The 27194-nt window shown below is 60.7% G+C and overlaps 1 protein-coding gene across 2 annotated transcripts in view; it reads right to left on the reverse strand.

The window, feature by feature from the left end:
- Window positions 1-27194, reverse strand: part of CCDC85C (coiled-coil domain containing 85C) — a 77936-nt gene that overhangs the window by 4962 nt on the left and 45780 nt on the right. Inside the window, exons 2-4 of one of the 2 annotated variants that reach the window (XM_027521891.1) lie at window positions 14050-14123; window positions 8071-8109; window positions 3971-4078 (exon numbers count right to left, since the gene is read on the reverse strand). In XM_027521891.1, the coding sequence (XP_027377692.1) occupies window positions 3971-4078; window positions 8071-8109; window positions 14050-14123 (221 nt within the window). The remainder of the gene's footprint in view (window positions 1-3970; window positions 4079-8070; window positions 8110-14049; window positions 14124-27194) is intronic. The other variant, XM_027521892.1, reaches the window with a different exon arrangement.

Genomic DNA, 27194 nt, shown 5'->3' on the forward strand with positions numbered 1-27194 from the left:
GGCCCCAGAGCAAGGTCAGGAAGGACTCAAGGCCGCATGGAAGGAGCTCACACTCAGAGACAGCTGGAGCCCTGGGGCCAGCAGGAGCCAGGTCAGGAGACGCTGGGCCAGGGCCTGAGATAAAGCAGCAGGTGCTGGAAGCCAGAGAGAAAAACACCGAGAAGTCCCCAGGGAGTGCGTGAGGGAGAGAAGACCCTGGGGTCTTGGGCGTCCCTCCCGTCTCTGACTCTTGGGTTTTCTTCTCCATCAACTGCCCGATGACCCCTCCAGAAACCAGTCCAACTCAGTGAGCTCGGAAGATGAGGCTATGGCCCCAGGATCCTGCCCAGCCAGGCCGCGCTGTGCAGGGACCCTCGGGGTCTGGAACATTCCACCACCAGCAGCCAACCTCTGCAGTCACCCCACCTGCCAGCATGGCCTGGACCTGCTCCCAGGGGAGCCTGGCAGGCTCGCCCTGCTCCCGGTTCCACACAGAGGCCAAGACCCCCCAGCCCTGGGGTCTGAGAAAGCTGGGCGTGGGCATGGTTCTCCAGGGAGGCCCAACCCACTCTGTATCTCAGTCTCTGTTTCTCAGCCAGGGTCTCTGTGTGTTGCAAGGCATGTGCAGAGCCCTGGGACGCTGTTCCCTAACTCTGGCCCAGGCTGCCTGGTCTCTGGTGTCATGTGGGCGAACCAAACATGGTCCTGGGGGGCAGGGGGCTGGAGGGGGTGTGGGCCACAGCCAAGTCTGCACCTGGGAAAGAAGGCGGCCCTCCCCGCACTGGCCAGCAGGGGGCGACAGTCTCACACACACACAGCCCCAGGAGGCGCCTGGCCCTTGGCAGCTCCGGGCCCAGGTCCCCTCTGCACCTGGGGCTCCCAGAATTGCCGACAGGTTCCTGAAACAAAAGCCAGGAGTGGCTGGGGGAAGCTGTGCAATCCAGCCCTTTCCTGGGCCTCCTCGCTGGGCCAATACCAGGTGCTAATGGGGATTCCCTGGTGGCTCAGATGGTAAAACGTCTGCCTGCAACGTGAGAGACCCAGGTTCGATCCCTGGGTCAGAAGGATCCCCTGGAGAAGGAAATGGCCCACTCCAGTATTCTTGCCTGGAAAATTCCATGGACAGAGGAGCCTTGTAGGCTACAGTCCATGGGGTTGTAAAGAGTCGGACACAACGGAGCAACTTTACTCACTTAATGAGTGTGCGGAGGAGCCTATGGGCGAAGCCACTGCCGAACACTGGTCGGGACTGTAAACTTGAGAGCTTTTCCCAAACCAGCTCACCCTGGAAGACCAACCCCCCTCCCCGCTGACCCCGATCACAGCCTGGAAGGCCCAAGGACGCCTCCCCAGCTCCCTAAGTGCCCACTCGGAGCAGGGCAGCCCACCGAGGGCTGACTGCAACCCTCTGCGCTGAAGCCATCTTTTCTATGCACCCATTTTACAGATGAGGAAGGGAAGGCTGCAAGACTTGCTTGAGGCCAAACAGCTAGTAAACCAGGGGGCCCAAGCCTCCAGCCTGGGGCTGTGGGACGCCAGGAGCAGCGCCCAAAGTGGGGAGACGAGTGTACACCCCAGAGAACTGAACACAGATGTCCACACAAGTGCCCCATCCACAGGTGTTCAGAGAAGCACAATCACAGGAGGCAAAAATGGAAAGAGAGCCGTGCACAGCGCCTGACGAACGGCTGAACAAAACGTGGGTACCCACGCAGTGGGGGGCTGCTTGATAAGAAAAAGGCACAAAGCTCCGACACCTGCTGCAGTGTGGATTCACCCGAGAACCCCGTGCTCAGAAGCCAGGGACAAAGACTGACACGTGTTATGCTTCCATTTATAAGAAATATCCAGAAAAGGCAAACGCAGAGGCAGAAAGCAGATTAGTGATTGTCAGGGGCTGGCAGGAGGGGGTGGGGAGGGATTGCTAATGAGCACAGGCTTGCTTTCTGGGGTGAGGGAGACATTTTGCTGCGATGATTGCACAGATCTGTGAAGATAATAAAATCCACTGAAATGGACACTTAAAATAGCCTCACAGAAGGTGTGCCCACACCCAGGTATAGAAGAGACAGCACCCCTGGCAGCGTCAGAGGGTCCTCCCCACACAAGCCTCCTCTCCTGGTGCATCCGTACGCAGGACATGGGGCTCAGCGCTCAGCCGCTCCAGAGAGGCTCTGTGCCCCATAAACAGCCCGAGAGGCCTGGACCGCGAGCCTCCACCTGAGCTCGGGCCTCTCTGTGGCAGCCTCCCACAAGACACCCCAACCCTCCCCCTCCACCCCAGGAACCTGCACCCCAGCCTCTGTGGAGCTGCGGGCTGGTCCCCGGCCCCCAGGCCCAGCTTGGCCTGGGTTCTGGCATGGACTAGCCATATGATCCTGGCAATCCACCCCACCTCTCCTCGGTGGGCCTCAGTTGCCTTCCCTCTGAAGTGGGGTGACAACCCCTGGCCACGCAGGGCAGCTTAAGGGAGGCCCACAGACCCCCTCTTAAAGCCTCCTCCAGGAAGCCTTCCAGAAGCCTCCGTCCCTCCGACAGCCCAAGCAGCACTGTCAAGGCTTCAGGGGCTCAGCCTGGAGGAGCGAGCTTCCTCTGCTTACATCCCACAGGCCTGGCACACACCGGAGCCAGCTGGGCTTGCACAGCACTTTACAGTTTACACAGCACTTTACAGTTTGCAGCCTGCCGAGGCTTCAGCGCACAGTACTATCAGTGGTGAGGATTCCCACAGCCCAGGGAGAGGGTACGAAGGGCTGGAGAGCCGCCCCCCGTGGGGGCGATGCTGGGCTTTTCAGAGCCCTTCATCAGGAAGCAATTGGAGCCTCATTGAGCCACGGGGCTCCTGGGTAAATATTTGGATTATCTGTCGTCAGCGGGCTTTGCCGCCTCTGCAGCGTCAGCAGCTACATTCCTGGAGAAGGTGCGAGGCCTCGGAGAGAAACTGCAGAGGGTTCCGCCGGCAGCCAGCAGCGGCGCCAGCCCTCTCATGCCAGCTCGGAGTCCCAGGAGGCGCCCCAGGCTCACCCTCACTGGCCGGGGTGGAGGAGGGCAGCAAGGCCGGGACCCTGGGAGAGAGTCGGGCCCACCGTGACCTCAGGCCGGCTCGGTTTCCTATCTGTTCTGCGGGGACAGTGAGGTCCCCGCCCTGTGACAAGGCTTCTGGGCGTGGGGAGAGCCCGGCACAGCCCTCCACGTAACAGATGCTCAGCAAGCATCACACGGCTCACCCGAACGCGTGCTTCTGGGGGAGGTGGTTTTGCACATTTACCGATTTGTGCAGTCACCCAACAGAACACTTCCATCACCTCCTCCCCGCTCCCCCAAGCCCCTGGCAACCACTCCCGCACTCTCTGCCTCTATAGATCCCTGCCTTCTGCACACACAGGGTCCCCGGGAATGACGCGCATTCACCCACAAGGAGCAGTCCTGAGCTGACCATGCACATCCTGGGGAGTGAGCCCCCTGCCGCCCTCCCAGGGCAGGTCAGGGCCCAGGCGAGAACCCAGGACAACTGTGGGGGCCCTAGCAAGAACTGAAACACGCAAGCATACACCTGAGCTCAAGCCTGGGGTAGCAAGCCCCGCACAGACTCGGGCCAGCCCCACCCCAGCTGGGCAGCCTCTCCCTGCTGCGTCCAAGGAGGGACACATGCCCACAGAGACAGAGAGACAGTGGCTGGGCCTCATGGCCACTACACCAGCCTGAGATGCCAGGGACAGCATCTCAAGCTGGGCCTCCACCTCCCACCAACACACTGGGAGACTTACAAGGTTCCAAGGGTCGAGGGTGGAGGTCAAGGGTCAGGGGCCCAAGCGCTGCCCCGGAAGAGCTTGGGCAGAAGCCAAGGGTCCCCAACCTAGCTCAGCTGTGACCGCCCACGTGGCCCTGGGCAGGTTACAAGCAAGCACGGTCTGAGCCACACCCCTCCAATTCCCCGGGGGGGTCCAGGGTCCTCCTGGGCATGGTGGGGCCTTGGGGGAGGGGCACTTACGTTCTGCAGGGAGTCCTGGTAGGAGGGCGGCAGGCTGGAGAGCTGGGACTCCGAGTGGTACGGGGAGAAGCCTTTCCGCAGTGTCCTGAACTCCCCAGGGCCTGCCTGCTGCAAGAGAGAGAGAGAGAGAAGGGGGCGGGGTTGGATATGGGGTGGGAGGCTGCGCCGAGAGGGCTGAGGACTGCTGGCCTCTCTACTGCACGAGACTCCCCAGCCTGGTCCTCAGGGCACCTGCCAGGGGGCCCTGCCTGTGCCTTCTCCCTTCCCCGCCCCCTCTATCCATCCTCACCGCCACGGCCATCAGAAGCCCTTGACATCCCTCTCCCCACTCAAGCATCAGAGCCACGAGGCCAGGGGCTTTGATTCGCTCCCTGCTGCATGCTTTATAAACATCTGCTGAGTGGTCAAATAAACAGGTGAGTGAGTCGGTGGCTCTCCCCACCCCTCTCCACCCTCGCCCCTCTGCGCCAGCATCCTGCCCCTGGGGTCCCCCACAAGGCCTGGGCAACAGCCTCTCCAGCCCTGGGGCTCACATCCTGGGTAAAGGGAAGTCCGCCCACCACCAAGAGGCTGGGGGCTGCCTACGGAGTGAGCCTGCACAGCTCTCTGACACTTGCCCACGAGCCTCCGCCATCGGACAGGGAGCTCCCGAATGCGAGCCCCGGGCCTCGCCCTCTGTGTCCACAGGAACCAGTGCCACTGGGCTCGTGACTAAAGCCCAAGGCGTGCTTAGAAGGAGTGGACAAGGGAGGAGAGAGTGAATGAATGAATGAACAAGTATAGATTTGGCCTTAAGTGGTTCACTTGGGCAAAGCAACACACGGCCCCCCTACAGAAGCTGGGGCTGGACCCAGACAGGGGGAGGACCCAGGGGTCACACTCAAACCAGCACAGCCCCCAGTCCAGCCGAGCAGAAGCCTTGGTCTGCGGGCCCTCTGAGTCCCTTCGACCCTGGGATGGCGTTTCTGAACCCAACACCCTCTTCTACTTCAAAGGAACTTCGGGAACACTGCTGGGCAGATAAAATTCAGTGGAACGTCCTATAAATCAGCAGGCTGTTGAGTTGCCCAAACAAACCCTTCGAGGGGAGGAGGGCAAGGGTGAGAAATACGGGCAGCAGCCTCGCTGGGGCATGCGGGGGGCTGGGGTGGGGGGACCTCCTCCTTCTCATCAGCACCCCTGCCCCCCACTTCACCCAGAGGCATCTGCACACACCCTGCCACCCTCTCGCCAGCCACTGGATCCAGTTCCCCGTTTCCCACGGGACCTTCACCCTCATCAAGTCCCTGGGCTCTGCTCTCCTGCCCACCCCCCATCACGCCCAGGGCTGACCCCCCAGGCCTCACAGTCTCTAGCGCCCTGTGTCTGCAGGCCAAGAGTGGAGGTGACCAGAACAGGGGACAGGCGGCCACTCCCTGATTAACCCCCCCAACCCCCACCCCTACCCTCGGCGGTCAGACAGACACCAGCCACCCAGCTAAGCATGGTTCCCATGGCCTGGGGGAGCGCAGAGTAGGGAGAAGTGGGCAGGATCTCACTCGGGGACCTCGGGCACAGCCCTCTGTCTGAAACTGGGACAGTCACGCCCCATCACAGCCTGTCTAGGTCAACCTGCGGCATCAGAGGCCCAGGCACAGTGACCCTCCCTGGCCTGGCCAGGGGTCTGAGTGGAGGAGCCTCTACCAACAGCCCGCAAAAGAAAGAGGCCCCGTGCCTGCCCCCACCATTGGGATTTCTCTCCCCCCGGGCGCCCCTGCCTACCTCGGCAGAGTGGGGGGAAGGTCTCACCCCCAGCTCCACTTTAAAGCAAAACTCCCAAACCAAATTATTTTCTTGGGTAGATCTCCGTTGACAGCTGCAAAATCTCCAAGAGTGTGTTCTAAACCCAACACATGGACTGTCCACACCTGGGGCCACAGGCGTCTCCCCCAGGCCCTGGAGCCTTTCTCTACCCACCCCCCCGCCTGCCTGGCGAGAGAAAGCCAAAGGACCAGGCATAAGGCCCAGCTGGCCCAACACACACACGTGTGGATGTGGACGTGGCCACAGGGCCGGGCACTGGAGCTCCGGCGCTCCCATGGGCCCCAGGGACCAGGAGGCAGATGCCTCCCTGTCCCCGCCTGCATGCAGTCCAGATGCTGCCCTGGGCTGCAGCTCCCCTCGTCCACAGGGTCTCTGATCCAGGAACCAATGGGATCACAAGCCGCCCATATGCTGCTTGTGAAAACACTGGTTTGTACGTCTCCTCCCTCCCCCAGACGATTCCCTGGGGAGGAGGTGTATATGTGTGTGCAAGGGGGCGGGGAGATTTTAATTCGCAGCGTGCAATTTCCACCCCTGCCTTCAGTGATGGGTGTTGTGCATCAATATTTGCAAGCCCACAGCACTCGAGGAGCAAGCCACAAAGCTGGCGGGGAGAACGCACCAGCTTTCACGAGGGGCAATGCGCCTAATGACGCATCAAAATGAAGAAATGTAATTGCACTTAAATCCAAATTAAAAATCCTGCTATTTGCCCACCGGTGCCCTGGAAGATGAAATCCCCGAGGGTTTCACTGCTGAGGGGGAGCGGTCTTCTAGGGTGACTGGGCGGGCAAGGGATAAGGCTCATTGCCGCTCCCCAGGAGAGGACCGCCCTGCCCCACCAGGCTCCCAAATGGGGTCCCTCAGGACATGGAGGGGTGGATTGAACACACAGAGCAGGAGCTGGAACAGGGTTGCCCGAATCCTTAAAAGAGACGGTAACGATCCCAGTGCTGAAATCCCCTTCTACATGGTCCCGCCCCCACCAAGGGCAGCGTGATGGTTCTGGATGGGGTTTGGGGGGCCAGGCCGGGTTGGGGGGGGCGCCCAGGAGGCTGCAGAGGTCTCCGTCTGGGGCCCTCAGCTCAGAGCCGGCCGCAGCGGGCAGCATGAACTCAGGCCACCCAGCTTCTCAGGGCCTCTGCGGAGCTGCAAGGAGGTTCCAGCAGCAGGAACGGGGGTCATCACCTTCCCAGGGAATCCTGCTTGCAAAGCTGGTGGGGGCGGGGGGACGGCACCCCCTGGATCCTCCTGGGGAGGACCATCAGGGGAGATGCTGAAGACAAATGGAACTCAGAGAAAAGGGGGCCACGTGCCCACCCCCGCCCCTCCACTCAGGCTCCTTTCTGGGCTCAAAGGCAGCTGCTCACCCCGCCCTCCTGCTCCCAAAGTGCTGGAGGCCCCTCGGGTGGGCCGCACGCTACCCCCAGATCTGGTCACTAAGCACTGACTGTGTACACACCTCAGCAAGGGGGGCACCCGACAGGTGAGGCGAGGCCTGCAGCTCTGGGGATGGGAGGTGAGAACTGACACGGGGGCGCCCGGGGTCCCCACCAGGCAGCCTGCCCGCAGGTGACCACTCAGATTCAGGGCCCCCGGGCCGATCTGCACGCAGCGACCAGGGGCAGGGCCCCTCAGAGGGAACCATCCCTCGGGCTGCCGGCCCTCACGGGGCAGGGCAGTGTCAGCGTCTCATGACAGGAACAAGGCTCTGATCCCAGGTGACAACAGCCCTGCTTTCCAGAATGGTAACCAAGGGCGGTAATGCCTGCCTCCCAGGGGCGGTAGGGCTGTCCTGCTCGGTGGGGCTGGGAGCCTATTGCTGGGCGCCGGTGGGCTCTTCTGACCACCAGGCACCCCTGGAGACCTCGCTCGAGGACCCGGGCCAGCCAGGACCCAGCACTAACTCCTGAGGTCTTGGTCAGCCAGCCCCTCGCCCCACCAGGTACTGCAGGTTCTCCTGCAAAGTGTGGATCACGACCTGTCCTCCTGCAGCGCCCCGCCCCCCGCCATGACCTCACACCCTGGGCAGATCGGATGAGAGGTGGGTGAGGGGGACCTGGGCGGAGTGTCACAGCAGGCCGCTGCCTGGAAACTCTTGGGTGTTGTTTTGTAAAGCTGGGAATTAACACCAGCTCAGAGAGGAGGCAAAGCCTAAGATGAATTTAAATGCCAGACCCTGGGTGGTGGTCAGCTCCCCGGGGAAGGGACAGGAAGGCCATCACACAGCACTGCAAGCCGCCCCCACCCCACACGGCACTGCACACCAGCCCTCCCCCGACCCCGGGCAGGGCTACCTGAAGCCAGCGACGGGGGCGGCCGTAGGGGCGGGGCAGCTGGAAGGGAAGAGAGCACGTGTCACCCCGCAAACGCCTCCCACCACCCTCAGCTCTGCCCTTCCCCCACCCCGGAGACTCCCACTGCCCCAAAGCCGCCAGGAGCTCGGCTGGGCTGGAGTGGGAGGCGGTCCCAGGGCCCAGGTGGGGTCCCCAAGGTGCCTCATCAGAGTCCCACATTTTCAGAAACTGCGGATTCCACAAGGATGTGACCCAGCATATGGCCAGCCCCGGACTCCACGAGGCTGACACCAGAACCCAGGACACAGCTGCCCTCCTGGGAGGCACCCCAAGACCCCAGCCAGCCCCAGGGGAGGCCAGGGATCTGCCTCTGCTGTGTCCCCAGGGTGAAGGTCCCTCACGGGAACCTACAGGTCCTGCCGGCCAGATTTCCTTCCTTTTTCCCCCTTTTATTTTATAAGAACTCATCTGCAGGCCATTGAACAAAGGGCTGCAGGGTGACCCGGGCCCAGAGGGTTTCTCTGATCGGTGCTCAGATGAGGCACGTGGCATCCAGGTGTGGCTAATGAATGGCTGGTATTTCTCATCCGCAGCTGGCACTGCCGTACTCCCCACGCAGCGTCGGCTCTCAACCTGGGATGTGAGTACGGCCCAGGACCGTGGCGCCTGTGACCGACAGGTACCACAAGACCAGGTCTCAGCCACAATGACCACTGTCTGCTCCTGTGTCCCCTGGCACAATAAGGTGACTGAGGGGCGGGCCATGTGACCTCCACAGGGGGAAGACGAGGGCTTTGGAGGGCACGTGCTCAGCCGCATCTGACTCTTGGCAACCCTGTGGACTGTAGCCCTCCAGGCTCCTCTGTCCACGGGATTCTCCAGGCAAGAATACTGGAGTGGGTTGCCATTTTCTCCTCCAGGGGATCTTCTCCACCTAGGGATTGAACCCGCATCTCCTGTGTCTCCTGCATTGCAGATGGATTCTTTACCACTGAGCCCCCTGGGAAGCCACTGGAGGGCACTGCTGCTGCTGCAGCTAAGTCGCTTCAGTCGTGTCCGACTCTGTGCAACCCCACAGACGGCCTCCCACCAGGCTCCCCCGTCCCTGGGATTCTCCAGGCAAGAACACTGGAGTGGGTTGCCATTTCCTTCTCCAATGCATGAAAGTGAAAAGTGAAAGTGAAGTCACTCACAGACGTTGCTAAATCCAAATCCCATCACAGGTGACAGATCTGAGCAGCTCCCCTGCCTCCTGGTCTCTTGCATGTCAAATGGGGTCCAGAAGACACTCAGCTGCTGAGTGACCCCCAGGCGAGGTCACAGTTGCTGACCTGCGACCCTTACCACCAGCCAGGCCTGGCCCTCACTGCCTTCCGTGATTCGCCCTTTAGTCCTGGGCAGCCACCGTTAGTGTCCTCATTTTATATTTGGGAAAATGGAAGCACAGAGAGGTTAAGCCACTGGCCCAGTGCCACCCACCCACCTTGAGGGATTTGAACCAGGCCCTCTGGCTCTAAAGTCCTGGGGTTACCCTCTAGCCAGGCTGAGGGCTATTGTCCACTGTCTCACAATGGACACAGGTTGAGCGTCAGGTACAGAGGTGAATTCCTAGTCTCTCCTCTTGCCCACGTCGCTAGATGGACCATCCATCGGATGATGGAAAGAGGGGGTGTTCTCCCTGGCTGAGAAAGAGGCTGGACTGGGTCTAAGATTCTGCTAAGGAACCAGTTTAAGCCCTCCGGAGACCATGTCACCCATGACAGAGGGGACAGGGAAGTGACGACCAACCACAGACATCAAACAAGGGGAGAGGGGATGGTCCAGAGCCCGGCAACAGAGCAGCACGTCACGGAGGATGCTGGCAAGCAGACACACTGTGAGCCCTGCACCTCCGGAGGGCTTGGGCAAAGGAACCACCAAACAGAACAAGCCCTGCCACCGGGGAGGCAGGTATCAGGAAGGAGGCGTCAGCCACAGGCTCGGACAGCAGAGGCCCGTTTCTCAGTCCCAAGGCCTGGATGCTTCAAAACTCAAAGTACAAAACAGAGCAAGCCGTTTCATCAGGCATCAAGCCCAGCTGAATGGGTGTAGTCTGCCAGACCCTGAAAAATCCCAGGCTCCCAAGACCAGGAAAAGGAGGGAAGGGCAGACACTTGCCCAGGGCACCCCAGGTTCCAGCCAGCACTGCAGTGGGCGCCCCGCCATCCCTGGGTTACAGGAGAAGAAACCGAGGCCCCGGGGCATAAGACACCCCACTTAAAGCCACACACACAGAGGGTGAGAGCTGGAGCAGGCATCGTCTGAACCCAGACTCCTCTGGGGCCCAAACCTGCTTTTTCTCTTACCATCAGGCCGACAGCCCCACGGCGGCAGGTTGCACTGTGTCTCAATGAGATTTATACATGGCCCTGCTGACCCCACACCCCCCAGAATTATGAGACAATACATTCAATACATTTCAGTTGCTTAAGCGCCTTCTCCACCCTCCCACCCCCACCAAGTGTACGGCTCTTTTCTCGGGCAGCCCCAGCAAACCAAATCAATCACCCATCCCGGGAAATCCTCCTCCACACAGGCCTCAGTTTCCCCCATCCCGGCTCGGTGTAAATCCTGGGGTCGCTTCCAACGTGAGTGTTCAGCAACTCCGTGTGGCATGGCAGGACAGAACGAGCAGGCCCCGGGGCCAGGAGGCGCGGGCACCTGGAGCCTGTCCCAGCCCAGCTGCCAGCCTGGGCCACTGCCTCTGCACCCCCGGAGGGCCACCCGCTCCTGCCCAACCAGCTTCTTGCTCTTTTGTGAAGCTGGCTTCTGGACGCACGTGGAGCCTTCGCTGCTGATCAGCCCCGCAGGGAAGTGAACGGAGGGAACCACAGAGTGGCGTCAATGACAGCCACCCCCGGCCCGGCCCTGCCAGGCACGGAATCCATGGGGAGAATCATACCACGGACCCAGCTCCAGATGAATCATCGCAGGGGGAGCAGCTGCGCGGATGAAATTTTAGAGCTGACACGAGAAAGAAAATACGAACTGCAATACACTAATTTAGACTGTGGACACTCCAGTGCATTTTTAATTAAAGCTATTCTGGAGCTAAATAGAGGCGGTGGGGGGAGGGGGAGGGGTGGGCAGTGGGAAAGGGAACCCATGGAGGCCCTCTACCCCTCCCCCCAAACCCCAAAACCATATCATCTGAAGATAGTTAAAAGAATAATGTTGCTCTCTGCTGATTTTCACCAAAAGGCAGACTTTTCCGCTTTGCACAGGGCTGGAGGTTCCTGGGCAATTTTTATTTCACTGACAAGACTTAGGTGCCAGAATCATAAAATCTCACAAGCCAGAGCCCACGAGGCTGTGGCCAGATTCCCACCCATGGCAGCAGTCTCCTTCCTAAACCTGGTCATCCATCCTCCCATACTCCCACCCATCCACCCTTGATTACCTCCAAAGATGATATACTCACTACCTTACGAAGCTGCTCTCCCTGGGTTAAGCAGATCTTCCTCACTCTGGGCAAGAGCCAGTCTCCCCTCTGACCCAGAAGACTGGGTGGGATACAGCCAGGGCTCCCCAAATGCATCCACCAAGTCCAGCTGGGCACTGAGGATGTGACCGCTGAGGTCCTGCAGCCCAGTCCATGAGGAGCTGACACTCCAGCATAGGTGGGGGCCGAAATCCCCAAGGGAGGATCCCAAAACCCCTTCAGCAAGAGCAGCCCGCGGTGCAAAGAGAGCTCGGGGCAAGTGCTCACTGGCTAGTCTCTGAGTTCCCAGCACTTCTCCTGCACTAGCAAGAAGCTGAGCAAAAAGATGCTCTTATTCCCTAAAGCCCAATCTGATTGCCTGCAGCCAGCAAGCCTGGGCCCAGGTGAGAGGCCACTCCTCCACCTGAGGGATGGAAGTCTGTGTCCGGAGAGCCTGGCCCGAGCGTTGGCACAACTGGGGACAGAACCCCACTGCTGCTGCCTCCAGGGCAAGGCCCCCAGGGAGCAGGTCAGAGCAGGCTTGGCGGGGGAGGGCCCAGACAGAGACACCCCTTGCCCAGGTGGTGGCCATACCCGATGCTCCAGACACAGGGCCCCTGTCAACCTCCACCTCTGCCCATATGGGCAGGGGGCAAGTGGACACAGCCATGGTGGGGTGTTCCACAGGGAGGAGGAAGAGGAAGGGCTGCCACTCTGGGGCCTGAGCGTGTGTAGGTTTTGAACAAGTCCAAGTCCCCAGTGGCTCAGTGGTAAAGAATCTGCCTACAATGCAGGAAATGCGGGTTCGATCCCTGGGTCGGGAAGATCCCCTAGAGAAGGAAATGGCAACCCACTCCAGTATTCTTGCCCAGAGAATCCCATGGACAGAGGAGCCTGGCGGGCTGCAGTCCCTGGGGTCACAAAAGAGTCAGACACGACTGAGCGACTAAATGACAAGCAACAAGGCCAAGCCCACCACGTGCAAGTGGGTGCATGTTCTCGATGGGACAGCGTGGCCTAGGAGAGCAGGGGCCACGGGGACACGTCTACCCTGGTCCTTGGAAACAGGACCACAAGCCACGGCTGGGCTGGACCATGGAACAACACTGCAAACAGCATCCGGAATTTGGGGTCCATGCTTTCAACCTGCTTCTCCCCAGAAACAGTGCCATTCTCCCCTCCTTGTTGGACAGGAACCAGCTCCAGAGCCAAGGCCCCGAAGTCCTGATGCTGCGCACCCCCCGGTCACCTCTGCCTACAGTTCCCGCAACCCCCCACCACACACCCTCCTTCGCAACCAGGACCAGCCCCCAGGGAGTGTTTGGATGTAGGGAGCCCCAGCTCACACCCAGGCGAGCCCCCAATCTCCCTGCCCTCACCAGGCCCGAAGAGCGTGCACACGTGGGGCCAAGCAGCCGACACCCGACACCCGACATCTGAAAACGGGCCTCGCAATCTGATGCCCGGCTGCACACCTGACACGGCGGCCATGGAGGAGCGAGGCCAGGGTGCGTGGACCACGTACTCCGCGGAGTCCTGCGGACCTAAGGGAACCTTCCAGCCGCCCATGCAAGGGCAAGAGGTGGGACGGCATCCGTGGGGCTGCCCTCGGGGCTGTGAGCATCCCAGCAGCCACCCGGTGGGCAGTGGCACTGGTCGCCTAACAACGGGGCACAGCCACTGAGCCCTCCCTGGGGTCAGTTCCCAGAAATGCGCTCTGGGATCCAGGCTGGCCGCTTATGAGCCAGCAGGCGTGGCTGGGGAGATGCGAGTGCTAAGATGGAGTCAGGGCTGAGGACAAGCGGGAGAGAGGCTGGAGGGTCCACCCAGCCAGCTGCCCACCCCCGCACGGGGCACCCCGATCGACCAAGCTGACCACAGGCTCCCAACAGCTCTCCGCCCACAGCGGGGAGGGCCCCTCATCCTCGTCTGGGCAGTCAGGCCCCCTCCATGCTTCCAGCCGCCCGCAGCTGCCCTGCTCCATCTCCTCCCTGCCCCAACCTCATCACCCATCTCTGACCCACTGTCCCCGTGCTGCGGACGGGCTGGGGTCAGGCCTGGCCTCAGCTCTCTGTGGCCCTAGGTCAGGCAGGAGGGCAGAGGGCGGACCCCAGCCTGTAAAGAAACTGGCGCAGCAGGACCAGGGAAGTTTCCCTACAAGTCTGAGCGAGGGCGAGCCTGTCTGCCTCTTGGGCCTTGATGCACCCAGCAGAGGGGCAGAGCAGCCCACTTGTTCAGCAAGTGTGGGTTCCACAGCATCTCCGGGCCCCCGAGGAGCTCGCAGGACACCGAGGGGACAGACAGCGGATGGCCGAGATGGAGGGACGCCTGGAGGCTGTGGGTCCCTGAGCAGATGTCCCTGGAGGTGACTCTGGGTGGGAGTGGGGGGCAGGTGGGATGTTGGGGGCACAAAGTGGGAAGGGACCCGGAGGCCACCTGGGGCTGGTGGCGGGGGGTGGGCCCTGGAGCGGTGGGCGGTGGCAGGGCCCACCGCGGCCCTCAGGGTGCAGCCAGCCTACCTGCGCCAGGAGCTTGTCACCCTCCAGCAGCTTCACCTTGGTCTCCAGCTGCCGCATGTAGGTGGACGAGGGATCTGAAAGACACAGGAGTCACGTCACCTGTTGGCAGACTGTCTCCAGCAGGAGGGCCCTCCCCTGCGTGCCCCCCGGGTGGGCCTTGGGGCCTGGTTTCCCCTGTCCACCTGCAGAACCGAGGTGAGGGGTGCTCTCACCAGCTTGTTCTGGGCTGATGCCTTCAGCCTCCTCAGGGCTTCAGGTCCAAAAGGAGGTCCCTGATGGCCCCCTCACCCCGGGGCAGACCCCCAGGGCCCGCAGTGCAGGGAGGCCCTCCCCCACGCAGTGGGGGCAACTGGGCTTCCCCTGGTCCGTCCCATCTGAACTTCCACAAACAACTGTAGGCGTAACCCAGCACCTTTCCTGCGGTCAGGGGCCGGACCAGAGACACCCCCAACCACACGCCCCCAGTTTCTAAACGCAGCAGGGGGGTAAAACCCACCCTCCCTTGACTCACTGAGCCTGCTGCTTCAGAAGCAGGAGAAAGTCCGCCACCCCAGCTCCCCACGGGGCTGGAAATGGGCTCAGAGGAGAAAAGTCCCTCCAGGCCAGGACAAGGGAGCTGGCAAGGAGAGGGGGCAGGCGGAAGGAGGCAGGACTCGGGCAGGGGAGGTCACAGCAGGGGCAGAGGGAGGAGGCTGGGCCGATGCCTCGGTGACAGTGTGGCCACCTCCCCAGGTCTGCGGGCACCTGGGAGGGGCCTGCCGCTTGCCTCTGAAGTCCCACGGCCGCCTGGCTCAGGAGCCAGCCAGGACCCTGCCCACCCTGGGCCAGCCTGCTGCTCCTGCCTTGCCCCCCCACAGCCCACGACAGGACTCAGGGTCTTCCTACCTCACACTGTGACCCTTCATCTCAGAAGACACCATTCCTTCGACGTAAGCCAGCTCCCTAACCCGCCCATAACAACGCCCCCCACAGGGCTTTCGATCTTCTTGGGCGGGGGGCAAAGGGGGCTTGGCTGTTGCCAGAGGACAAGCTGGGACCATCATGCAACCAAGGCAGCAGAGTCAGCATGACCCCAGAGGAGCCCCCAGCCCTGAGGGTCCCCGTGTGTGACATGGACATCACACCCCTTCCCCACGGAGCCTGTGGGCCAATGAGGAGCCCACTGGTGCCCTGTGAGGACGGGGCAGTGGGTGGCCGCCTCCCCAGGTAGCATGACCCCTCCCCTGCACTGGAGCTCGGCCCCGGCTCCACCAGCCTCTGCCCATCAGGAGCTCTGCCCTCTGAGATACCTGGGAGACACTTCCCCTGTAAGTGCCCGGCTGCCCCTTGACCTGCCTGCTGGGGGTCACTCTGTGCCCCGAGCACCTCAGAAGGACCTGGGAGGCTTGTGTGCCCAGCCCAGGACCAGACCCAGGAGACTGCGGCCCAGCCCTGGGCAGGAATGGGGGCAGCCCACCCCACCCCAGTTACACAGCCGACTCCTGCCCTTGCTGTCCGCCAGTCACCTCTCAGGAATGTGCAGGCTTCTAGAGGAAGAAGGCCGCTCGCCCGCCAGCCTCCCACCCCCAGCTACATGGGGGACCCCGGCAGACACAGGGCAGCTCTGCAGGGAGCCCTGCGTGGTGGTCTCCAAGAGGTGAAGGGGCTTCTTCATACACACACGGGGCAGTGGCGGAGGGGGGCTGGACCTGGGGGGTGACTAAAGGCCCCCCACTAGGACGCGGCACCCAGGTCAGGGCTGGGTAGATCTCCCCTGCCTGAGCAGGGGGCCCTCGGCGGTCACTACAGTCCATGCCCTGTGCCATCCCCCGCCTCAGTTTACCCACCTGTCTGCCCAAACTGACCAGCAGCTCCCACATCCCGTCCACACCCACCCACACGCACCCACACCCGCCCACACCTATGTACAGGCCTGACGGGAAGGGCCTTAGTGTTTGTGGTTTGCTGGGCCCTCTGAGCACCAAGTCGGAGATGGGGTGCAGCCTGGGCTCCCCAACACTTTGTGTCCCTCACGGGCTGCTGGCAGGAGGGTTCCCTGGAACACCACCTGGGAAAAAGACCCTCCCAGCTCCACGCAGATGGTGTTACAGTGACCAAAACTGAAACTGCTTGTTCAACAACAGCAGACAGTTCACACCCTTGTCATCATTCAAATGACAGTTGGGAGAGCTTCCCTCCTCAATGATACAGGAGAAAAAAAAAACAAAACACTTCAACGCCAGTGAAAAGAACTGGACGCAAAAGCACACATATAATTGCTGTTGTGTTTAAAAATATCTGTGTATTGAAATAAATCCAGGAAGGAGGCACACGGAAATACTGATCGCAGCGTTGCTCACTAGGGGACGGGTGATCTTTTATTTATTCACACCACTGCCTGTTAGTTTTCCAATAATCTGCTTTTAGAATAGGGAGAGATCTTTCTTTGTAAAAAAGGAGGAGAGATTAAATGATTCCCTCCCACATCACAAAGCCCCCTATTGATGTCAAGGGGGGCCCAGAGCATGGCCTGGAAAGTGGACCCCATTAACCCACCCTCTGCCCACGTCCCCCAGTTCTGGCCTGGGGGCCTTTCCTGAGCCCCAAGCCCAGCCCTGAGCCTGCCCAACCCTGCTCAGTTTAACAGCGATGAGGCCGCCTTCTCAAAATCCCAGATAAACCTCCCCTGTGCCACGGGACCCCTCCCCACTGTCTCTACCCTCAACTCCCCAAACCAGCCTGTGCATGCTACCTGGGGCCAGGGAGCCGGACATCTGGTCACCCGGGGGTCAGAGCAGGTGCCCTGTGGTGGGGAAGAATGACAGCCAGGTGGACCCTCAAGTAGTGGGGGGTGGTGGGAGAAGGGGATGGCAGAAAGGGCCTGGCTCCCTCATCCTCCCCAGCAGCCTTGGGCAACTGGGATCCCATGGGGCGCCTCCATGCCCCAGCCTCCAGGAGACAAGCGTGTAATTAAATTAATCCCAGGGTTTGCAGTAATGAGTGGAGCCAGCAGAGAGGGAAGCGTCATTTCCTGGCCTGATGGCTGGGCGGAGGGGGTGGGGGTGGGAGAGGGGTGTAAGGGGGGCGGTTGATTGCAGAAGGGATCCCCGAGCTGGGCTGGCCAAGGTATCCATCCCCTCAGACCTCCCCTGACTGGTCCAATTCTGGGGGACTCACAATCCACCTTCCATTCGAGGAGACAGGGAGCGCCCCCCGCAATGGTCTCACTCCCAGGAGCCTGAGTACCAGCTCTCTGTACACCCCTCCTCAAGGATCCTTGTTCCCGGGGTTGCGGCCCATGGGGCTGGGGGAGTCACGGAGCTGCAGGTCTCTGAGCCCCTCCCCGCCGGCGCCGGTCAGCTCCCCCCAGGAGCCCTGTGTCAGGTGTTGGCCCTGACCGTCAGGCCACCCTGCCCTCCTGGAAGCCGCCAGGTCACATCTCCCCTCCTGGCCCAGACCCCCGCCTGGCTAGGCAATGTCACTCCAGCCTAAGCATCAGTCCAAACTGCAAGAATTTGGGGGCCAGAGGCCATGTCCGATCACCCATCACCCCCTCCCCACCTAGCTCATAATGTTTAACAGGCCCTGGGGCCGCCTCCTCAAAGTCCTTGATAATCCTCACTGCTGGGCGCCCAGAAGGTCCTGGGAGACCTAAGGACTTAAGGAGAATTCATCCTTCCGAGTGGGTCAGACTGGTTTCCCCAGAGGAGTCGACCTTCTCAATCCTGTGAGCTCCCCTCAGCAGCAGCAACAATGACAGTCAGAAGCACCCAGCCTGTGACCGTGACCTGGCACCCCCAGGCCACCCAGGGCAGAGCAATGCCAGCGGCCAAGGGCCAGTGTTCCCCGGACCTCAACCCGCAGCACTCATGCTGCCTCACCATGAACTTTCGTCTTAGTTTGGATGAGACACAGATGCGTGGGCAAGCGGTTAGGTGGGGGGTGCGGGGGGGGGGCCTGGGAAGCTCAGGTTGGGGGCGTGGGGAGGTGAGGGGGGGACCAGAAGGAGCCGAGGACAGGGGGGGTCAACCCTCTGGGGAGCTCCGGGGGCCTCGGAGTCACTCGCCGAGCCAGGGGCTCGCTGACGGGAGCTGCTCCTAGCAGACAAAGGGTGTGCGTGCCCCAGGACTGCCCACCTGGATGGGGGACGGGACAAGCCCCCGTGCAGAGCTGCAGGTGCCGGCAGGCGAAGCGGACGGTGGGCTCAGAAGCGGTAAGTGCCAGGGGGACCTGGGAGGGCTCCAACAGTGCCTGCCATGGTCAGGAGAAAGTTCGATTCTCCTCTGCATGGGAGGAAGGGGATGGAGGCTGGGGGGCGGGCGCGTGACACAGCGACACAGGTGAGTCTGCAGCTGCCACTTCTCCCCGGGTCCCCACCAGCCCTGATCCCTGCCAGCCCACTCTCCTTGAGCAGGGGCCCCTAAGGGGCTGGGGACAGGCAGGCTTTGTGGCTGGTCGCTAGCAGGAGACGCAGCCATGCCTTGGGGCCCTCCGTGGGGGCTCACGCCCGGATGCCCTGCCCAGAGACGGCTGACGTGTCCACGTCTGATTCAATTCCGTTCTCCTCCCGCTTCATTAAGAAGGGGTCACTTGCGGCATCAGGGCTGGGGGCTCCATCGGGCCTGAAAGGTCTCATTAAGCCGAGGCCCTCTCACTGCTCCAGGTTCCCTCCCCCATCTGCCCCAGGGGATAAGAGCAGCTCCTAAAATCATCTCTGCCTTCCCGGGAGCCATTCTGGGCTTCTCTGCTTTCTCCCCCATCTCAGGACTCACCTCCAAGGGGGCAGGTGAGCACTACCCATGCCTGCGGCCACGGAAATCGGAACCAAGCAGGGCAGGCCCAGAAGACACCTCCGCTCTGCGCCACGGGGCTCAGTCTCCACGTGCGCCTCCCACCTGCCCAGGTGGTGGAGCTGTCGCCTCTGACAGGTGACCCCATGGGAGGTATCCCCCGCCCCCAGCAAGGCACAGGCTACAGCAACGCACCGAGCCACACAGGCAAGGGCCACCAGGAGCACCACCCCCAGCGGGCTCCGACCAGCTCCAGCAACAGGGGCTATGCTCTGAATGCTTGTGTCTGCCCCCACTGCAAAATCCACATGTTGAAACCTAACACCCAACAAGACGGTGCTAAGAAGCAGGGCCTTCGGGAGGTGATTAGGTCAGGAGGGTGGAGCCCCCATGAGTGCAATTAGTGCCCTAATAAAAGAGACCCCAGAGAACCCCTTTGCCCCCTGCCTTGTGACAACACAGCAGGGAGAAGGCCATCTATGAACCAGGAAGTAGCCCTCCCCAGACACCGAATCTGCTGGCACTTTGACCTTGGGCTCCCAGCCTCCAGATGGAGGAACTCCGGTTGTTTATAAGCCACCCAGAGCAGCTGGAGCAGACTCAGACAGACACAGAGCAAGGCGCACTTGCCTGCAGACTGGGCTTGGCTGGCCCTAGGATGACGTTCCCATTGCCTTCACCTCTAATGAAAGAGCCATGCAGGTCCACCCCCCACCCCTCTAAACCACCCCCCACCACCACAAGGACACTAATCCAGCTGAGCCCAGGGACCATCCTGTGTCCTGAAAGGACTTAAAGGGTGTTCCAATCCCAGACCCACCTACTCCCGACCCTGGGCAATCCCAAAGGTCACCAGAGCACTGCGTTCTCACAGAGCAGACAGTCCCCAAATCCATGACCGGAAAGGTGAGTCACCAACTTCATGACAGTCCAGGCTGCCATGAGCTCCAGGCTGCCAGCGGGGAGTGAGCTCCCCACTGCTAACGGGAAGCAAGCAGAGCCTGAAGCCTGGACAGAAGCCCTGGTAACACTGAGGTTTCTCCATGAAGCTGGGAGGAAAGGCATGGGGAGCACTCACTCTGCTCCCATCTAGTCCCCCCCAGGGACCCCGCCAGGTGGGCGGCAGAAAGCCCAACCTACAGAGAAGGAAAAAAACACTCAGCAAGTGTGACCCTGGGTCCACCCAAGGTCACAGGGCCAGATGCTGGCAGGACCAGCAGTCAGCAGGCTTGTCCCAGGGCATGGTCCCCTTCTGCGAGGGGTTCCCAGCCTAAGGAAGGAGCTGCAGGAATAACCATGTCTGCTGAAGGGCAAAGGGTAGAGTGAAGAGGCTCACCCTGGGATGACAGGGCACAGAGAGAGCAAGGATGTGCTGACAGGGAGAAATCAGGGAGTCCTGCCTGAAGGAGGCGGCATCTGAGCTGAGCACTGAAGAGCAAGCAGGACGCTGACCCGCAGGCAAGTGGGGCAGGGATGGAAGGCAAGTCCCAGCTGAGGGTGCAGAGTGAGCAAAGGCAGGGAGGTGGGTCAGGCAGGTTCGGGAGCACCTGGGCCGGTGCCCACTGGCATCTGTCTCCTGGCACCCAGTGTTGCCCCAGGAGGTGCGGGCTGAATGTGAGACAGGCATTATTTATGGATGAAGGCGAGAGGCTGCAGCAGGGATATCAGAGGAACATCAGGTTCCTGTGAGGACGCCGCTTGGCAGGGGCAGCGCTGAGCAGGGCAGGCTGCCTCGGCACCTCCCTCCTCCGGCAGGGCCAGCCCACCTGAGTTGCCCACAGTGGGTCCGCAGGGCATGCAGGCCAAGGCAGCTGACTTCCAGAGCCTCGGGTGTGAGAAAGACCTCTCCCGTCCACACAGAACAAACGAGAACACAAATTTTACTGAGCACTGACTGTATGCCTGGAGTAGGGAAGTGGAAACCCACTACAGTATTCTTGCCTAGAAAGTCCCAAGGACAGGTGAGCCTGGCGGGCTACAGTCCACGGGGTCGCAAAGAGTCAGACAGGACCGAGCTCATACACTACTGTCTGTCAGCAGGCCCTGAGCAAAAGCCCAATCCTTCCGGCACCCCTGTGACCCCTGCACACCATCCCTGTTTACTGCAGAGGGACTGAGACCCAGAGAGTCCAGAGTCACACGGCGAGAACACGGCAGGGTTGGGATGTGAACCCAGCTTTGTCTACAGCCAAGGCTCTTTCCGCCCTCCCTCGAAGCGCCCTCAGCAGCCCTGGGGCCACACGATCACCCTGGGCCTCTCAGAACGTCACGGCCATGGGAAGTAGAGCTGCTCAGCCGCAGCCCCGGCCCGGTCAGGGGAACAGCGATTTTCACCCACTCCCCAGATGGAGAAACCAAGATGCAGAGGGTCCCAGGAACCGGTCCCGTCACAGAGCTCATAAAAGCAGGCCTGCAACTTGAGATGTGCGTGCGTACATGTGTGTGAGTGTGTGTGAGCGTGTGTGTCCATCCCCAAACCTGGTGCTCTTCCAGGCCACCCATCAAGGCACACAGGGCAAGGCCGGGAAGGCCCACGGCTCCCCTTCCCTCCCCTCCCCTCCCTGAGCACACATTCTCACCGTGGGGCAGCTCTGGAAACTCTCCGCCTCCAAGGCAGGGCCCAGGCCCCAGGGAGCTCCACCCTGGACAGCGTTCTCCTGGCTCTCTCTCCCCTCGGACTCCCCTCCGCCAAGAGCACCTGCCGGCCCCCAGGCTTTGGACCTCACGGGGTCACAAGGCTCCGAAAGGCTGGCACCCAGCCCCTCCCCGGCTCCCCCATCCATGCCCTGAGACAGCGGGCCCTGGAAACCTCAGATCCCACCTCTCCAGCTCAAACGACCCAGCCGTGCCCCACCTTCCTCAACCGGATCCTGCGGAGGCAAGAAAATGAATGGGCACAGAGAAATGAACACCTCACAGATGAAAACTGAGACCTCCCCACGCCAGCCGCTCACCCTCTCCCGACGAGGCACATGGCTGCCCCTGGCGGCCCCCTGCCCCTCCGTGTACCATGCGCACGGCTCCGGGGACCCACAGGTTGGTGCTCTGCCCTCCTGGGGCCACCCGGTGTTTAATTCAACCCACCTGGAAATCCGGAGGGACCGGCCCAGCAAACTCAGAACCTGCCCAGGTCTGGATCCACCTGCAGCTGCAGGTGTTCTCAAGCCAAAAACTCAAACTCATTTTCTCCATCTACTGCTTAGGAAGCCTGACAAGCCAGACTGAAACCAAGGGAAAAGAGGGAAAAAGAGACTTTTTTCCCCACACCTTCAGTTTTCCCTGCTGACTCAGAGGGTAAAGCGTCTGCCTGCAACGTGGGAGATCCAGGTTCGATCCCCATGTAGGGAAGATCCCCTGGAGAAGGAAACGGCAACCCACTCCAGTACTATTGCCTGGAGAATCTCATGGACGGAGGAGCCTGGTAAGCCACAGTCCATGGGGTCGCAAAGAGTCGCACACGACTGAGCAACTTCACTTCAGTTTGCAGGCCCAGAAATTAGCCTGTGTGCTTAGGTGCCAGGGCAGGTGTTGGCCTGTTAATGTCTCCTCCCCAGCCAACCCCGATTTCGCTCTGAATGATTCGGAATCAGTGGCAGAGGCTGAACAGACCAGCGAGAGGCCCCTCAGAAGGGGGAACACACAGAAGCCAAGTCACACCTGGCCTGTGTCTCCGCCACGGCACCTGGCTCCCCGGGGACCTTTTAACATTTGATCTCTTCTCCCCTGAAACCCACTAAACTGGACTCCAGCGAAGGGGCCTGGATGTCCACACACAATTCAGACGTCCTCCAGGTGATTCTAACGTGCACATGGGCTGGGGACCCCCGATCTATGCTGAGCAATGACTGTTCAAATGGTCCCCTTCTCGGGCTCCTTCCCCGAGGGACTCCATGCCGCCTGGCCCTGACTATTCCTTGGGGCTAAACTCCTGTAACACAGCTGTACTACAGGGACCCCGATGAGACCAAAACATGCGGATGTCTAAAAGCGCTGGGAGGAGGGGCAGGTCACGGACCCCAGAACGTATCGACCAAACCCTCTGGCAGCCACAGGGGAGACCTTGCAGGTTTGAGCAGGAAAGAGAGTTCGCTTTCCTGGCTAGGTATCAGGTACGTGTCTACCAAGCAGTCTCCTTGGAAGAAGAGCTATGACCAACCTAGACAGCATATTAAAAAGCAGAGGCATTACTTCACCAACAAAGGTCCGTCTAGTCAAAGCTATGGTTTTTCCAGTAGTCATGAACGGATGTGAGAGTTGAACTATAAAGAAAGCTGGGTGCCGAATAATTGATGCTTTTGAACTGTGATGTTGGAGAAGACTCTTGAGAGTCCCTTGGATTGCAAGGAGATCAAACCAGTCAATCCTAAAGGAAATCAATCCTGAGTATTTATTGGAAGGACTGATGCTGAAGCTCAAGCTCCAATACTTTGGCCACCTGATACAAAGAACTGACTCCTTGGGAAAGACCCTGATGCTGGAAAGATTGAAGGAGAGAGGAGAAGGGGACGACAGAGGATGAGATGGTTGGATGGCATCACTGATTTGATGGACGTGAGTTTGAGCAAGCTCCGGGAGTTGGTGATGGACAGGGAAGCCTGGCGTGCTGCAGTCCATGGGGTCCCAGAGAGTCGGACACAACTGAGTGACTGACCTGAAATGAACCAAGCATGAAAAGCTGGTGGGGCCAGAATGGGGCCAACTGGCCAGCAGAGGTGGCTGGAGGGAGAGGGCAGGACACCAGGGCACATTCCAGCCGTGGGCAGGGGCAGGAGATGTGGGGAGAGGCGTGGCAGGTGAAGCAGGGAAAATCTGGGCGTGGCTGGCTCCTCAGACCCAGGGATCCCCATTCCAGATACAGGGGAGCGGCTGGAGGTATAGCCAGCAGCTCTGATGTCAGACACCTCAGTAAGAACCCCGACCGGTGGGTGAGCTGCAGAGGTGGGCTCAAGGCCTTGGGAGCAAGAAAAAGAGGGGGCTCCAGGCAGCGAGCTCTGGAGACAGCATCACATCTGGACAGAGTTTTGCCGATTCCGTAAAAATAGGAATGAGTCAGGCTCCCCTGGTGGCTCAGATGGTAAAGAATCTGCCTGCCAATGCAGGGTACCTGGGTTCGATCCCTGGGTCAGGAAGACCCCTGGAGGAGGGCATGGCAGCCCACTCCAGTATTCTTGCCTGGAGAATCCCGTGGACTGAGAAGCCTGGTGAGCAACCATCCAGGGGGCCGCAAAGAGTCAGACACAACTTAACAACTAAACAAAAACAACTTTGGAAAACCTCACAAACACCCACAGCAAAGGGCCTCCTCTGCTGCTGCCCCCAACCCTTGGGAGCAGCCCAGTGGCGGCAGGTCAGAGCCTGCAGGGAGAGGACGGGCCCACCGGGATGGGAGGCTGACAGCAGCGGGGAGCCACCCTCCTGCAGGCAGTTCAGGGACAAGGGTGGGTCCCCTCTCTGCCCCCCACCATGCTGTGACCTTGAACAAGCCCCTTCCCCTGCCCAGGCCCACAGAGGTGTGGGTAGGAGGCCCAGGTGACCCAGAGGGCTGAGGGCAGGACCGGGAAGTGATTCAGAGCCCCTGCAGGGCAGCACCCCTGCAATTAGGCAGAGCAGTGAGGACCCGCCTGTTAAAATGACACAGACTCGGCGTGGGGACAGCAAACCGCCCTTCCCACTTGATAGGACACCCACAGCAGATGGCTGGTGACCGAAGGATCATGGAGAAGCCTGACTTCTGCGTGCCTCCCCCGAGGTCCGAGGGAGGGCGCACCCTTCTAGCCGGTGAAGGACCAACTCCTTTCGTGGCCAGCGTACGTCGCAAGAGGAGCAAACCGGTGAAGGGTCCCAGCTCCACCCTCGAGCCTCTGTAACCCCAAGCGATATGATAAAGATATCAGCCTGCACTTACGAACTGGACTTGGCAGACCGCTGTCCACCCAAAAATGCCCACTCTGGCCTCTGGAACCTATGAATATGTGACCTTACACAGTCAAAGAGACTTTGATGAAGTGATTAAGGTCATGGCAGTCAAGAGCGGGGACCAGCCCGGATGATGCAGGGGAGCCCAACCTAGTCTCATGAGAGTGTGAAAAACAGAGGGCCGTTCCTGGATGTGGTCAGAGGGACGTGTGAAGTGAGGAATGGTCAGAAATGAGCACTACTGCTGGCTCTGAAGACAGGGATGGGCCACGAGCCAAGGAATGCAGGTGGCATCTAGAAGTTGGAACAGGCGGGTTTCCCCGTCAGGCCTGCTGACACCTGGACTTTAGCACTGCTGACCCCCAGGGCTAGAAGAGGATCCATCTGTGCTGTGTATGCCGCCGCAAGGTTGTCATCTGTGATGGCAGCCATGGGAATAAAAGCTGTGGCTGTGTGGCTTCGGGTGACAGGCCCAGCCACTCTGGTCTCCGTTTCATTTGAAAATGAGACGAGAGACCAGCCTTGGGAGGCTGCCATGAGGAATAAGCAAGCTGAAAAGGTAGCAAGCGGCTCTGGAAGCCCCCGGCTCAGTGCCTGGTACACTTAGTAGATGCTCAGTTAAAACCCAGCCCCATCCTCTCCCCTGCCCACGTCCCAGCGGCATGACCTTGATGGGAAAGAGTGGTGAGCGGAGGCTTCCACGCTGCCAGCCAAGGGCACCCCGCCTCTGAGCTGTGCCACCAGCACCAAGTCACCATGGAGACGGCAGCATCCGGCCACAGACACCTCCACTGCATGACTGCCCACCTGGGGCCTGGCCCACCTGAGCCCCCTGCATCTGCCTCGCCTTCACATTTAGCGAGGCTGATGCATCACCACCAGCTTGTAAAAGTGGGGTATGAATCCAATTTAGGACCGTCACACCCAGAGATTATTTGAAGCAAGGGTGGTACTGTTCGTTCATAAAACAAATGCCCCCTTCTCTATTTTAAGTTGAGATTCTTGCAGAACGTGGAGCGTATGGACCACTGAGCTGGCTGTGATGGAGAAACAAACCGCAGCTGGTTCCATAGACCGCAGGGAAGACCTCCCCGCCATAAACAGAGTCCCGGCACCAGTGAGTGTCCTATGTGCATGGACCCCTGGGGCTGCACAGACCCCAGCGCCCAGCCCCGTGTTCACGGATGCATAGCAGGTGGCCTACAGGGAGTGGGGAAGGAATGCGCGAGCAGGTGAGCCTGAGTCCAGGCTCAGCCCTGACTGCCTAGCAAACTGCTAACCCCGGCCCAGTCCAATGCCCCAGGAAACAGGGTTCAAGAGGCAGCCCAAGCCAAACCCAGGCAGAAAGGCGGGTCCAGGAAAGAAGAAAGGAACGTGGCGAGAGAAGAAATGACCCAAGCCGACACTCACCAGACCCCAGGCCCTCATGGCAACGACAGCCAGGCTGAGCAAGGCCAGGGAGGATGTGTTTACAGGTCACCTGGAGGTCTGATTCGAAGGCTGCAAGGATGGGGTCAAACCCTGAAGCTGGGGGTCCAGGCACGAGGCTCAGGGAGAGGAAGGACGAAGCTCCTCCCGGGCAGGGGAGCCTGTACCCCGGACAATCCCATGCTACATGGATGGAGGGGTCTCCTGCGGCACCTAGGGGGGACGGGCAGGAGCCGGCTACCACCTGGTGGGGCTATGATTTTGCTGCATGACTCAGCTCCTCTGAGGAAGCTCACAGACCTGCACGTCCACCCTGGGTCATCATGTGGGCCTTCACGAGGCATGGAGTGCCCCAGGCAGGCCCTGGGCTACAGCTGGCAGGGAGAAGGCACACACAGCCACATCCCTGCCACGCTGCGAGGAGCGCCAGGGCGTGGGGTCTGGGCTGGCTGCATTTGCCAGGCAAGCCATCCCCGCCCATCCCACAATGCATACCATGGAGACAGACCAGGCTCCCAGGGTCCCCCAAAAGGCCGCACAAGACCCTGGCAGAGAGGGGCTACAACCCTGCAGGCACTGGTGCTGACAAGGGTGCCAGGGTAGTGGGGATTCACCTGGCCCTGCCAGCCTCCCCAGGTGCCTTCCCATCCTGCCATCAGCTCTCTGAACAACCCTCTGGCCCAGGCTGCCTTTCACTCGGTCAACGGAGCTGGAATTGCCCTTTGGACCCTCCGCTCTCCCCACGAGGGAGGGGGTGCATAAGCTTCCAGGATTCAAAGGTCACCCACTCACCTTGGGCAGGGCCCAGAAAACCCTTCCCTTCCCACCGCGACCTCAGTGGGTGGGTCCAAATAGGACTGGCGAGCCAGGCCTCCATGGCGCCTCTAGTCAAGGCTCAGCTGCCAGGGAGACCCCAGCGCCTGCCCATTCTGGCAGGGGAGGTCCTTCCCCAGGGCGCCTCTGGAGTGCACCGACCTTCTGCATGTTTCTGGGTAGAGAAGGTGGCTAACCCTCACATCCCGTACGCTACAT

This window comes from Bos indicus x Bos taurus, chromosome 21 (assembly GCF_003369695.1).
Source record: "Bos indicus x Bos taurus breed Angus x Brahman F1 hybrid chromosome 21, Bos_hybrid_MaternalHap_v2.0, whole genome shotgun sequence".
In the NCBI taxonomy this organism is placed as follows: domain Eukaryota; kingdom Metazoa; phylum Chordata; class Mammalia; order Artiodactyla; family Bovidae; genus Bos; species Bos indicus x Bos taurus.